General features: G+C 32.9%; 2 protein-coding genes across 2 annotated transcripts; both read right to left on the reverse strand.

The window, feature by feature from the left end:
- Nucleotides 1-281: 281 nt before the first annotated feature.
- Nucleotides 282-4,201, reverse strand: LOC132760261 (mucin-2-like). The gene is made up of 4 exons (XM_060752211.1): nt 4,001-4,201; nt 3,456-3,570; nt 1,195-2,933; nt 282-299 (listed from the first exon to the last, which is right to left on the reverse strand). Exons 1-4 carry the CDS (start codon nt 4,184-4,186, stop codon nt 282-284), a joined length of 2,058 nt encoding a protein of 685 aa, XP_060608194.1. The 5' UTR covers nt 4,187-4,201.
- Nucleotides 4,202-5,526: 1,325 nt separating this feature from the next.
- On the reverse strand, nt 5,527-11,629 carry LOC132760262 (uncharacterized). Its single transcript, XM_060752212.1, has 5 exons — nt 11,581-11,629; nt 9,788-9,940; nt 8,350-8,582; nt 6,249-6,324; nt 5,527-5,723 (listed from the first exon to the last, which is right to left on the reverse strand). Exons 1-5 carry the CDS (start codon nt 11,627-11,629, stop codon nt 5,527-5,529), a joined length of 708 nt encoding a protein of 235 aa, XP_060608195.1.
- Nucleotides 11,630-12,753: the final 1,124 nt, after the last annotated feature.

The raw sequence follows: 12,753 nt of genomic DNA on the forward strand, positions 1-12,753 counted from the left end.
ACTGTATAACATGCAGTTTTAAATTTTTTTAAACCTTGACTACTTGACGATTATGCAAAGGAGAGTAACTATCCGGAACCAAAGTCACCATTACAAGAACATTCGGTCAAAAACGATCACCAGTAATGGTATCTGGAAATGGAGGCAACACCAACACTGTACAAATTCGTAATTGAACTAAGTAAAGGATATCATGAGTCTAGATTTATGATGGCTGATTGTTACACTTTGCGGGTTGCGTTGTCGATAGCGACAACACTGTCTGACTCTTTAATTGTATTCTAATGTGGTCCAAACGCCTAAGAATATATAATTCAAAAATATATAAAACTATTACATAGGTCAACTGGGGCATTCAAACATTTTCAAGTAATGATAATAGCAAGAAATATACTCCCCGATATCTACACTTTGTTTCTTAGCCTGATTTGAGTTAAAAGCAAAAAGCTCATTTTTACACATAAAGATGGGGAAAAAACGTAGAGAGAAATCAATAAATTTGAAATTTGAGCATAGATAATTAAAATTATTATTTTGGGTTATAGACAACACATTAACTTGTATACAAATTGAAAATTATTTCCAGTTCCGTCAATTCGCAAAAAATGGCAGCCAGTAGAACTATTTAAGACTATTTAAATAAAAACAGTGAGACACATTGTTATTTAACTCTTTTTTTATCATATATGATGATATAAATCATAAAAAGTTTATATAACAAATTTAAGCATGCCACGGCCTCCATAATAGTCTATAAAGGACAACTATGCGAATGAACATTGCTGATTTAAAAAGCAAGTGCAAAATATGTTTATTCATGCGCCTAGAGTTATACAAAGACGTTAAAAAATCCTTATAATACTTTCATGATAATACAACCTTTAATATCATTCTGACCAGCAGCCGGACAGTTTGTTTTTCACCAATCGTAAATTCGTTTGGTTGTGTTCTTGCCTTATCCATGTATATCTGATTAAATATATTTTCTATTCTAATTACAACACAGTTTTTTTTCAATTTATTTAAAATCTTATTGTCAAAACTACGGATCCACTAAAACGAATACCAGAAAAATTGGTTGAAGATTGGTTTTGCATGTCCATTGCGGAGTAATCGGGATTTTTGAACACCGTTTTTTACAACCGTTCATATGTTTCATATCAACATCATTTGCTATGTCGCCTTACAACTTACTTGTCCAAATGTAGCTTGGAAATCATCATCAGCATAGTATTTTGAAGCGTCAGATGCCATCTTACCTTTGTATCTCATATAGAAATAAACACCGACAAGAATTAGAATAAACGCCCCCAACCCTCCAATAACGCCTCCAACTATTGTAGACGTTTTGCTTTTTGATTTTTGCGGACTATTGTTTCCTTTCAAGTTTGATATCGTTGTCGCTGGTTTAGATATGGGAGATGACATAGAAACGGGAGATGCTTTAGACAATGGAGATGACTGAGAAGTCTGTGTTGGCATAAAAGTGCTCTTTAATTTGGAAGTTGTCATGCCCGATTTTGCTTTTAAAGTGGTTGAACTGACTCGTGCTGTTACGTTTGAAAACACTGGAGGAGAAATTGTTGTTGCATTGTTTGATGCTTCAGAAGTGGAAGAAATTTGTAAAGTTGATGTTTTATTACCAATAGTTGAGGACGTTTTCTGTATTGTTGACGGTGTAGTTCTTTCCGCTGATGTGCTTATTGTACGTGTTGTTGTTGTTGATGTCGTTGTTAATTTCGATGTTGATGTTTTGGTTGTAAGTGTTGATGTCGGTGTCGTTTTTTCTGTGATTGCTGCCGTTGTTGGCATTGTTGTTGCCGTCGGATTTGAAGTGGTCTGTTTTATAGTTGTTGGTGTCGTAGTTGTTGAGAGTGTTGGTGTCGTTCTTATTATAGTTTTCGGTGTTGTTTTTGTAGTGGTAATCGGATTCGTTGTTGTTGTGCTTGTTGATGTCGTAGACTTTTGGGTTGTCGGTGTTGTTGTTGGTGTCGTAGTTCTTGTGGGTGTCGTAGTTGTTGTCGATGTGGTTGTGGTTGTCAGTGTTGTTGTGGTTGTCGGTGTTGTTGTTGGTGTCGTAGTTGTTGTCGGTGTAGTAGTTGTTGTCGGTGTTGTTGGGGTTGTCGGTGTTGTTGTGGTTGTCGGTGTCGGTGTCGTTGTTGTTGTCGGTGTTGTTGTTGGTGTCGTAGTTGTTGTGGTTGTCGGTGTTGTTGGTGTTGTCGGCGTTGTTGTGGTTGTCGGTGTTGTTGTTGGTGTCGTAGTTGTCGGTGTTGTTGTGGTCGTCGTCGGTGTTGTCGTTGTGGTCGTCGTCGGTGTCGTTGTGGTCGTCGTCGGTGTTGTTGTGGTCGTCGTCGGTGTTGTTGTGGTTGTCGACGTTGTTGTTGGTGTCGTAGTTGTTGTGGTTGTCGGTGATGTTGTCGACGTTGTTGTTGTCGTGGTTGTTGTTGGTGGTGTCGTGGTTGTTGTGGTTGTCGATGTTGTTGTGGTTGTCGGTGTTGTTGTGGTTGTCGGTGTTGTTGTGGTTGTCGGTGTTGTTGTTGTCGGTGTTGTTGTGGTTGTCGGTGTTGTTGTGGTTGTCGGTGTTGTTGTTGTTGTCGGTGTTGTTGTGGTTGTCGTAGTTGTTGTGGTAGTCGGTGTTGTTGTGGTTGTCGGTGTTGTTGTGGTGGTCGGTGTTGGTGTCGGTGTTGTTGTTGGTGTCGTAGGTGTTGTTGTGGTTGTCGGTGTTATTGTGGTTGTCGTTGTTGTTGTTGGTGTCGTAGTTGTTGGTGTCGTAGTTGTTGTCGGTGTTGTTGTGGTCGTCGGTGTTGTTGTTGTTGTCGGGTTTGTTATTGTCGGTGTTGTAGTTGTTGTAGTGGACGTTGGTGTTGTCGATGTTGTTTCTACTTTGGTAGAAGATGATGATATCGTTGCAGGTGTTGTGGATTTTTTACACTCTAAAATAAATCGAAACTGTTTGGAATTAAGCTCGCATGATAAGTACAAATAAACCGTAATTTCTTTTATTTGATGATTTATTTGTAAAATTGTTTCGCCATACGCAAACGAAAAGCTTTTGAATGGAATTAACAAATCCTTGTTAAGAACGGTTATAATCATTGTTAAAGATATCATATTGTTGATGAACTCATTTGGATAATTATTATCATTTGCTAATCAAAGTACATATTTATAATTAATATCGTAGTGAAATAATAAATTAATTAAAAAAAAAAATAATTTCAAAGATAAAGATCCGCTGTTTAATCGAAACGTATCAACATATCAATACAAACATACCCAATATGTGGCCATTCAGTTCTGCAGATACCAAATTTGCCTATTATTATTATGCTCAAATGAGTACATGTGACAGGTATACACAATCTCCGGGTAACCAAGTGCACACATTCTTTTTTGGAACTGAGTATATTTTCATTAAAACAACACAATTATAATGATTTATACGAAATGCTTACCATCATTACTCTGTACAGGATAAATATGTATATCATCTATCCCTATCAGAATATGAGGTGGAATGTGATGTCCAGACGGTGTTATTGTTTCACTGACATTCGGATGAAAAACAATCTGAAGTTCAAGAAAAGAAATATTATGTAAAATGAAGGGTGTATTAGCAGAGTATTTTGTTACAGATTTTTAAAATAATTCTTTGTTAGTTTGTTTATGTCTTTTGTTTGATAGTCTTATAATAAAGGATACTCTTATATTCAACAGAACATGGATATTCATTATAAAAGTCTGCTAGCCGAGTTAAACTCTTAAATTAAAACATTATATTGTTGTTTTTTCTTTACTAGCAACATCTCCTGCTTAGGAGACAAAATTGTTTTTGTTGCTTAGAGGTGTTTCACTAAGGGTAAAATATAGCGCTAATCTTTTCTTTGTTAAGAAATAATACTGTTGTTGCAAAGATGTTTTTGCTGCACAGCGGCTTATATTGTTAATAATGTCAAATTATTTACAAATAGACGTTTTCATAAACAAAACTTTAAAACACCTCGAAATCGGATGTAGATGAAAATGGAATAGCCAGCTCTGTCCAGTTCATTGTCCTTTTTAATATTCCTATAGTCCTATCTCCTTCTACTGTATGAACCATAATGTTGCAATGGGTTCCTCCAGATGGTCCAGTCATCCACAGATTTAGACAATATCTGCCTGGTAACATACACTGTGTTGTCATTGTGTCCTCTGTTTTATTTTGAATTTTTAGTGCTTTGAACAAAGCAAAATAGTTATCTGAAATAAAACATTGATATGAAAGCATTATGTCATGAATATATATTTGAAAGTTTTATCCATAGGCCAAAACATCATCTTTCTAAAAGAAAGTATTTTTTAAGAATATACTGAGCATCGCCAAGCAATAATATATATTAATTCTAGCAGTCCTTGGACTATAAAAAGAATTCCAATTAACAATTCTCTGCAAAATTCTTTGCATGACTTTATATCAGCATAACGTTTTTTGTATTGAAATATACATGTATTATTTAAAGTCACAACATTTCTCTAAACGTTATCTAAGACATGTGTTGTATATATAAAATGTGCCGCCTTAAATTACTATTTTCTTTACAGGGTTAACAATCTAACTAGTTGAGGTCATCTCAATAAGTGTGATCATATTTCAACTAGAAAGACATATAATATATGTAACAAAAATGCACGCATATATCATGTATATGCAATAGAAGATCACACATATAACTACATATAAACATATATACAAAAGTCACATGACATAATCGACCAGCTATTGATTTTGCACATTTAAATAGATTGAGAAGTGATTTTGTTTAGGTTTCAGTTTTACCAGCAACTTTACTTTCTCGACTTTGTCAGATATTAAACTCCTTATACATTGTGATTCATTTCTTCATCATCACAAAAACTTACATTCATGTATATCAACCAATGGAGGGCAATATAACTGTCACATTTAAATTAATACAACCAATTTATTTAAAAATCCTAATAAAATCTTTTTCAAATTTGCATAAGTATACATTGCACTCAGTTCCGCTAAGTACTGCACCAGGTTTGAAACCATCAATTGCTATGAGTATTACTGAAACGTATAATACGACTCTTCAGCACATCATGAAATCGTGGCTTCATTATAATTGTTATTATTATTATTTGTTGGGTTTTACGTCCCACCAAGACTGTTATATTCATATAGCGACTTTCATGCTTTATTGGCTTTATTGGTAAAGGAAGACCACAGGTGCCCTGTGTGCATTATTTCAGACAAGACCAGCTACCTGAGTAGAACCACCGACGTACCGGAAGCAAGCTAGATAGCTTCATCACCCAGCGCCGTCCATCTAGCTATTTTATCATAACCTTATTGCACAGTAGTTGTATCAGGAGATAAACAGGTTGCCAAATGTAGACATTGAAAATTGACATAGTTGGGTAAATAAAAAAAATAACACAAACTGATAATGTATCAAATAACAAAATTATGAGTCAAATGAACTTAAACAACAACACATTTTTTAGTTTATAAAATCTGAACTATAGAACACTAAAGAAAAGGATGTCAACCAAATTTTTACCTGTACTTGAACCAGTTCGTGGGGAAATGGACACAGCATGAAATTGAAATGTTCCGTTTTTAATGTGCCACCTTTCTTTTAAATACATCTCACTGCTGTTGGACTTTGGGTCAAATGAGGATGTACTAGTGTTTGCTGGAGTACATGGGCCAACACCTGAGTATAACAATTCCAAATAGTATTTCAGACATTTTATATATCATTCTTTAGAATATTTCATATAATTTCTTATCTATATATATTTCTATTCTTACATATAGAATGAGAATCAGTTATTTCAGGTTGGGTGCTTGGTCATCCATTTTAACAATTCAAAAACGTTGCCTTTATCAATTGTGTATTATTTTTAAAGAAAGAAACAACAGCAACAAAGGAGATCATATGTCATGTAAGTCAGAGTCATATTAACATACTGATAGCGAATCTTCTTCAGCCACATCAAAAAAGTGCATAGTCATATTAATCAAAAATTGGTGTATTCATTTACATAGTTGATATATTATGGTTTTATTAAAAACGTATCGTGTGCAGGTTGCTTATGAGCTGCATCTTACATGGCATTTTATCATGTGTTATGACATATTATTTTTGTAAATTTTCATTGTGCTATTTGACGACAAAAAAAATGTATCAAAATGAATGAGCTAATATACTGAAACGCAGCATTGATAGGATACATACCAAGGACAATATCATCAATCCCAACTGTTTCAAATTTGTCAAAAAGTCCATTCCCTTTGATAATTCTAAATATAACCTATAATTAAAAAAAATAGTATTGACGTGGTACGTATTTGTTTAAACACAATTGTCATGGAACTAACAATTATTATTATTACCCCTCACATTTTTCGTAATGTTAATTTCCCATAGGCCTGGGAGTTATTCTTACTGTTAATGCAAGTGTACCACGTGACTACGATTTTGTACTGTAACATAGGTAACAGTATTTTTTAACAGTATAAAATCTGGTCACATGGTCTATTTTCTAAATAAAATGAAATAAAATGGCCGCCATTTTTTTCTCGATTCATTCTTATTTTCGACGATAGGGCATCGCCGAAGTAACTATAACTCTGATAAAATTTAGTTCTTTGCACCCTAGAGTCCCTTTCGCGTATTAAATATCTTTTTGTTGAATAGTCAACAGGAAACATCCGTTTTCAACGGAAGTAATTGTAATGTAAATAATTTTGTGTCAAACTGGAACATGCAGACAATTAAAGCATGCAACAAAGGATTATTTAACAATTTTAACCAGTAAAACGTTACAGATAGAGTTGGTGGACATATCATCGTTATTTTCTAAATGCACTTTGTCAAAAACCATGCAAGGAGTATTCTTGATGCAGAAGGATCAGATTTCACAGATCATAACCTTATAAATGGGTTAGTTTTTTTGTTTTCTAAATAAAACACAGCTTATTTTATGTTTATGACTGGTAGATATCATCACTTGCCTAAAGAATAAAAGAAAAACAACTTCTCAAGTAGGCCTACAGTAATTTGCAAGGTAAGGACAGTTTAGTTATTGCTTCTCGGGTAATAGTATTTTCCTCGGGATGATATTTTTACTGTTACCAACAAACCCATGTGTTATTTATATACTGTTAAGTAGATATATTATCTTGTGAACGTATACCGAGAAGTTCTGTATTTCTGTTTTTGTATTACATGTATTAACAAAAACGAAATCTAGTTTTAAATTTAAAATGAAATTAAGGACTTTTTTTGACAAACCCACAACAATAAAATAAAATGCCTACTTAGGTATTTTCAAAGTTGTAATAAATGTTCAATTTAGAAACATGAATCATTGCAGAGCGGTCAACGCACAGTATCACAAGTATATATTATAAACATTATATGGAATACACAAAACTTATCACACATACGTTATTATTGTTACAAAACCCCAAATCATCATTTTTTATTGAAAAACAAAAAGCGTTTAGGAATCTGCAAAAATACATGTAACTCATTTCTGAGTTTATTCTGAATATTATGTGAATTAAGTTTAGTTCAACCATATCTTATTGTCTATATACATGCAAATACACATACAGATTAAAACAATAAAACAAAAGCAAATGGGTTGGGCAACAAGTTCTAACAACATTACATTAAGCCCTTCACATAATTGAAGTGAATAAAATAATAATCTATTATTCGAAAGAGTTTTTAGTCTACAATTATCAAGTATAAAGTATATTATCAAGCAGAAATAATATGTTGATAAGAATAATATTGTATGTTAACAAATGCTCCTTTCTTTTCATTCCTCACTTAACAAAATACTTTAAAGATATCTTTATTAGGTTTTATACCCGATCGTGTCTGATCTGAGGACCAGATAATTTAGTTACATAAAGTTACATCCCTAGCCCGTTTCCATCCATCCCCCTAGCACTAGCAGGGGATCGAAGATTCGTGCTTTAAGCAAGAAAAAGTCCATGTAATCTATATTTAATGGCCGATTTTTTAAGTTTTTAAAGATTGTTTTAAGCATGTTTCAGCTACCAGAAGCTGTTTTCACAATGACGTGGAAGAGAAAAATTATTTGAGAATGGATGGTGACCAATGTGTTAGACTTGTATAGCGATCCGTCATAATTTGCCTAAGATTTTGTGTTTACTGTTATCTGTCGTGCAATGGGGGTGATTTTGCTTTAAAGTGAATTTGTACTTATTTGTACCTCGGTTCTTGCAGTCAGCGAAAAAGGTTAATCCATTCACTTCAAAAAGGGGGACGTGTGCTTTAGTAAGTTGAATACCAAATGTACCTTAAACGAATTTAGTTCTTTTATTGTGGCAGAGAACTGCTTCCATGACCGTTTCCCGTTTTGAATATCAGCTAATTTGTTCCCGGAGGATGTTTCCGATATCAAATGCACGATGCTTCCGGTGAAGAAGTGCCAAAATGATAGACAGTATTCCCCTTTGTCGATAATTGAAGATGAAGCATTCCCGTTGTCCGCTGAACTAGAGTTAAACACAACAAATGTTTTGCCGCCGCCTTTAAAAATTTGAAAAAAGAGCAAAAGAATTACTGATATGTGTATATTGTTATAATTGTAATAAATGTTGTATACTTATACATGTAATTAACAATAAAGTACCATTAGCAAATGATTAGCAAATTTTGTCTTTATATGACAAGTTATATGGAATACAATGTATAAAGATACTCAGCCAAGCTGAGTCAATTTGGTGGTAATTCTATATCAGAAAATTGTTTTTAATTTTCGTTTGATTGTTTGGTTTTAATTCACTCAACAGATCAGGAAATAAGGCACAGAAACAGAAAACTAACCTTGGATGTTACTAACTTTAAAGCAAAATCAGTGATGCAAAATTCCATTTATATGAACCAATTAAGTCGTATAAACCTAAATGCTTTGAATAACCATTAAAGGCAACTTCTCAGCCAGAATATTGTTATTTATTAATGCCGGGCATTCAGAAGCCAGACCCCAGAAGAACACTTCTCTACTCTTTTTTCGTAGCATTTTAACCATTAACATACGTTTGAACTGAGATCAATTTAACTTAAGCTTACCATACGGGAACGGAAAGCTGTTTTAAAAATATTGTTTGTTTAAATGCAACTTTTAAAATATATATCCTGCATTTTTTTCTAGAACCAAAATCTCGCCAACAGACCTAAACCAATAGCCCAATGTGTGTCTCTTTAGTTAAATGACAGAATCAAGTAATTATAATATTAGATTTTACGCAATCAAAGTACGTTGATTTTGAGATACAATATGAAATACCACAGCTTCGGGTGAATATAACTATTTTTTAACACGCTAGGGGAAAGGCTCAAATGACCAATGAAAAGCCTAGTATTATTCAATTCATCCCTGCACATCTCTACAGAAATCAATTGCGTGACAAACAGCATCTTGCAAGCAAAAACATATTTTTTGTATGGTTAAGAATTATTTTTGGTTTAATTACGTGTAATTACGTGTACGTGGGCAGCAGAATTAAGTTAATGCAAGCTATCGTCCAATCACCACTACCCCGTCCTGCAAGCGCAAGCACATGCCTTACGAATACAGTCGCTTTTAAATATATCCATTGTAGTGAAAAATGAAGTAAAAAGATAAATTCTTAATTTGACTAAATGCAAATAAATCAATATTAAGAAAGATTTGAATGGAGATTTAGTTTAATGTTTCCTTCTTTATCATTACATAGACTAGTTTAACTTACCATGTGCAGAAGGAATGCTCTTAAACAGCATGTCCGTATACGTCGATACAAGCACCCAAGGTTTCGAAAGTTGGTACTCACATGGTCCTGTTTCAAAGTCACAAGTTGCATTTTGAACTGTGTCAATGATGCAGCTTGATGACGTAAGTCTACCTGTGTATACAAATATAAGTGACAAATAATAAACAATACACTTTTTTCTGTGTAGCGCAAAGTATGAATAATATTTGCTTAATTAAAGTATAAAATCGATTTATAGTTTACCATTCATTTTCAGAGGACATCAAAAGTTGACAATAGAAAATAACTGATAAAAATGCACGTATGACCTGATAATGTACAGCTTTCGTTTGGATGATAAATCTAAGTACAAAAGTACTTATGGACTAGCTATTTGTTATCATGTCTTATTCGCTACATTGCGTAACGCTGTAATAATGCTTATATAGACAGTAAATACTATTTGCGATGCTTTTAGGAAATGAAAGGGAGTGCAGAAAAATATTGTGATCATTGTACGATTACTGCATAAGCATTAAATGATCATTTTAATGATTGATGTTATATTTTCTTTAAAACTTATTAGTTTAAAGAGTTTTAAGTGTATTACTTATTTCAGAAAAGTTATACTTTAGTTACCGAAACAGAAGTTTTCGTTTTGAACATGTTTTAAAACATACAATGATAAATATAGATGATCACTGTTTGATTATTTCTTATTAAACTTGCGTTCGAAAATAAGCATACTTACTTATACCAAAATGACAACACTGGCAAAAATGCCTGTGTTATATTAAGTACAATTACATTAAATACGAGTAAGTAAGAAGACATTGATATAAAAACCACCACCCATTAAAATATGCTTGAATAATTTCATTGAAAGGCCATGGCATCGTTTTAAAAGTATTTGTTTGCAATATGTGGAGTTAAACGATTTGATTCCAGTTGCCTATATGCATAATAGTCTGAAACATTCAAATGCAATATGAAATTTTGTTTTCTTTACAATAAAGCAATTGCATTTAATATTTAACTTTGTTGTACATTTTGTATATTACTTAATTATGCACCTTTTCTTAATTTTAGTTATTTTTTATTCAATTACAATTTCACTTTAATGTTGTTTGGTTTTTTTTATTTTAAATTTTGAATTTACCTGAGATCAAACCGGGAGAAGAAACAAAAAAAAAGCAATCAACAGACATAAATAATATTATTTTGAACGCTTAAACGCCAAAACACGTCCTTTTATAAACTGTAAAAACAGCAAAAATAGGAAGACAGCCATCTATTCAAAATGTAATTATCGACACATCAACGATTAAAGAATCGAAAATGTAAAGTATTGAAAGAGCTTCTTATGTCTTACATTTTGTTTCTTTTCATCAAATAACACACAAAATCTGTATTATAACAATTATGTTTCTTTGATTATAAGTACTAGTCTAGTATGCAATTAGTCACACTATAATGGTGCATGTTGTAATATCCAGCTAAATATACCTCTGAACTTGTCTGCCGCTCAGTGTCCATGAAAAAGACATTGCGCTCTTAGTCACAATTATCGAGGTTTTGTGCAAAGTTGATAGCTTTCATCATTTTTGCTATTTTAATATTCAAAGTGGAATTCGCGTGTTCAAAGAGTGGCTTATGTAATACAAAGTCCATAACTTTACCATGAACCATTTAAACCTTAATGTGTTTGAAAAGTGTGAAATGTAAACATCGTTATAACATACTGACTAAACGTTTACTAAAAGCATTATTATAAAATGATAATCATTATTTACCTTGTAATAAAGAAATTATAGTAAAACTTCCAATAATTTGTGTCCACATGTTTACAGTTTGTTATAATGTGGTAAAAGTACATGTATGCATTGAGACTTAATTATATCGGACGATAAACAAAGTTATCTGCACATATGAGCCTCGTCATGACAAAACCAACATAATGGGATTGCGACCAGCATGGATCCAGACCAACCTGCGCATCCGCGCAGTCTGATCAGGATCCATGCTGTTCGCTATCAGTTTCTCTACTTGTTATAGGGTCTGTAAGCGAACAGCATGGATCCTGATCAGACTGCGCGGATGCGCAGGCTGGTCTGGATCCATGCTGGTCGCAAACCCATTATGTTGGTTTTGTCGTGACGCGGCACATATAATATTAAAATAAAATCGTGGAGGCTGAAGACCTACCTTTAACTTTTATCTTCAGATGTAATGAATAGATATCAAAAGCTACTGTAAAGGCGATAAGGAAATTTGACTCATAATTTCACATTTGTAAAAGTAAGCAGTTGCCATATACCATGTAAAAGGAAAAAGAAAAACAATTGAATTAAGAAATGGAAGTGAATTAAAACTATATAATCAATTACTGTCTTAGTCAGTGACCCGTCCCTAAATTAATAGCTTATATTTATATAATTGCTTCAGATAAATGTACAGCAAAATATATAATAATAAGGATGCAACTAACGATGCATTATGCCCTTTTTTGTTTTGTAACTTGCTGGGCACCTTGCTAATGACTCTGTGCTGATAGTTTCTGTTTTTGGATGCGCACATTGAATACCGCCCGTCCCCGTTGATATTTGATTTCATTTTTTGGGCATCATAATGGGCACCGGCGAAGTATTTTCTTCATTCGAACAAAAGAAGATGCTAAATATACGAGCTTGTAATTAAGTTTGTGATGTTGTTATTTAAATTACAATAAACATTAATAATAATAATGATTATAATTACTATTATTATTATAAAAATCATCATCATCAAAATGATAATAATTATAATAATCATCTTAATGATAATAAATCTGGAATAATAATGTTGATAATAACTAAACATATAACTGTCCCTAACTCCTTTGCCCTCAAAATACTAGTAAGAAATAATAATAAAGAAAAAAGCAAGGTCAAGTCCTTCATAACCTTTTTAAAGGCGAACTTCAAATC

This window comes from Ruditapes philippinarum, unplaced genomic scaffold (genome assembly GCF_026571515.1).
Source record: "Ruditapes philippinarum isolate M1 unplaced genomic scaffold, ASM2657151v2 ctg1631_1_1_1_1, whole genome shotgun sequence".
Taxonomy (NCBI): Eukaryota; Metazoa; Mollusca; class Bivalvia; order Venerida; family Veneridae; genus Ruditapes; species Ruditapes philippinarum.

What these genes read in the sequence shown, in the direction of transcription:
- LOC132760261 (XM_060752211.1), bottom strand. Translation starts at nt 4,186, where the DNA reads ATGACAACACAGTGTATGTTACCAGGCAGATATTGTCTAAATCTGTGG. An exon ending in CATCTACATCCGATTTCGAG is followed by an intron (nt 3,571 to 4,000) that starts GTGTTTTAAAGT and finishes CTTGAACTTCAG; the next exon opens with ATTGTTTTTCATCCGAATGT. An exon ending in TCCTGTACAGAGTAATGATG is followed by an intron (nt 2,934 to 3,455) that starts GTAAGCATTTCG and finishes GATTTATTTTAG; the next exon opens with AGTGTAAAAAATCCACAACA.
- LOC132760262 (XM_060752212.1), bottom strand. Translation starts at nt 11,629, where the DNA reads ATGTGGACACAAATTATTGGAAGTTTTACTATAATTTCTTTATTACAA. An exon ending in AAGAACTAAATTCGTTTAAG is followed by an intron (nt 6,325 to 8,349) that starts GTACATTTGGTA and finishes TTTTAATTATAG; the next exon opens with GTTATATTTAGAATTATCAA. An exon ending in GATTGATGATATTGTCCTTG is followed by an intron (nt 5,724 to 6,248) that starts GTATGTATCCTA and finishes TGTTATACTCAG; the next exon opens with GTGTTGGCCCATGTACTCCA.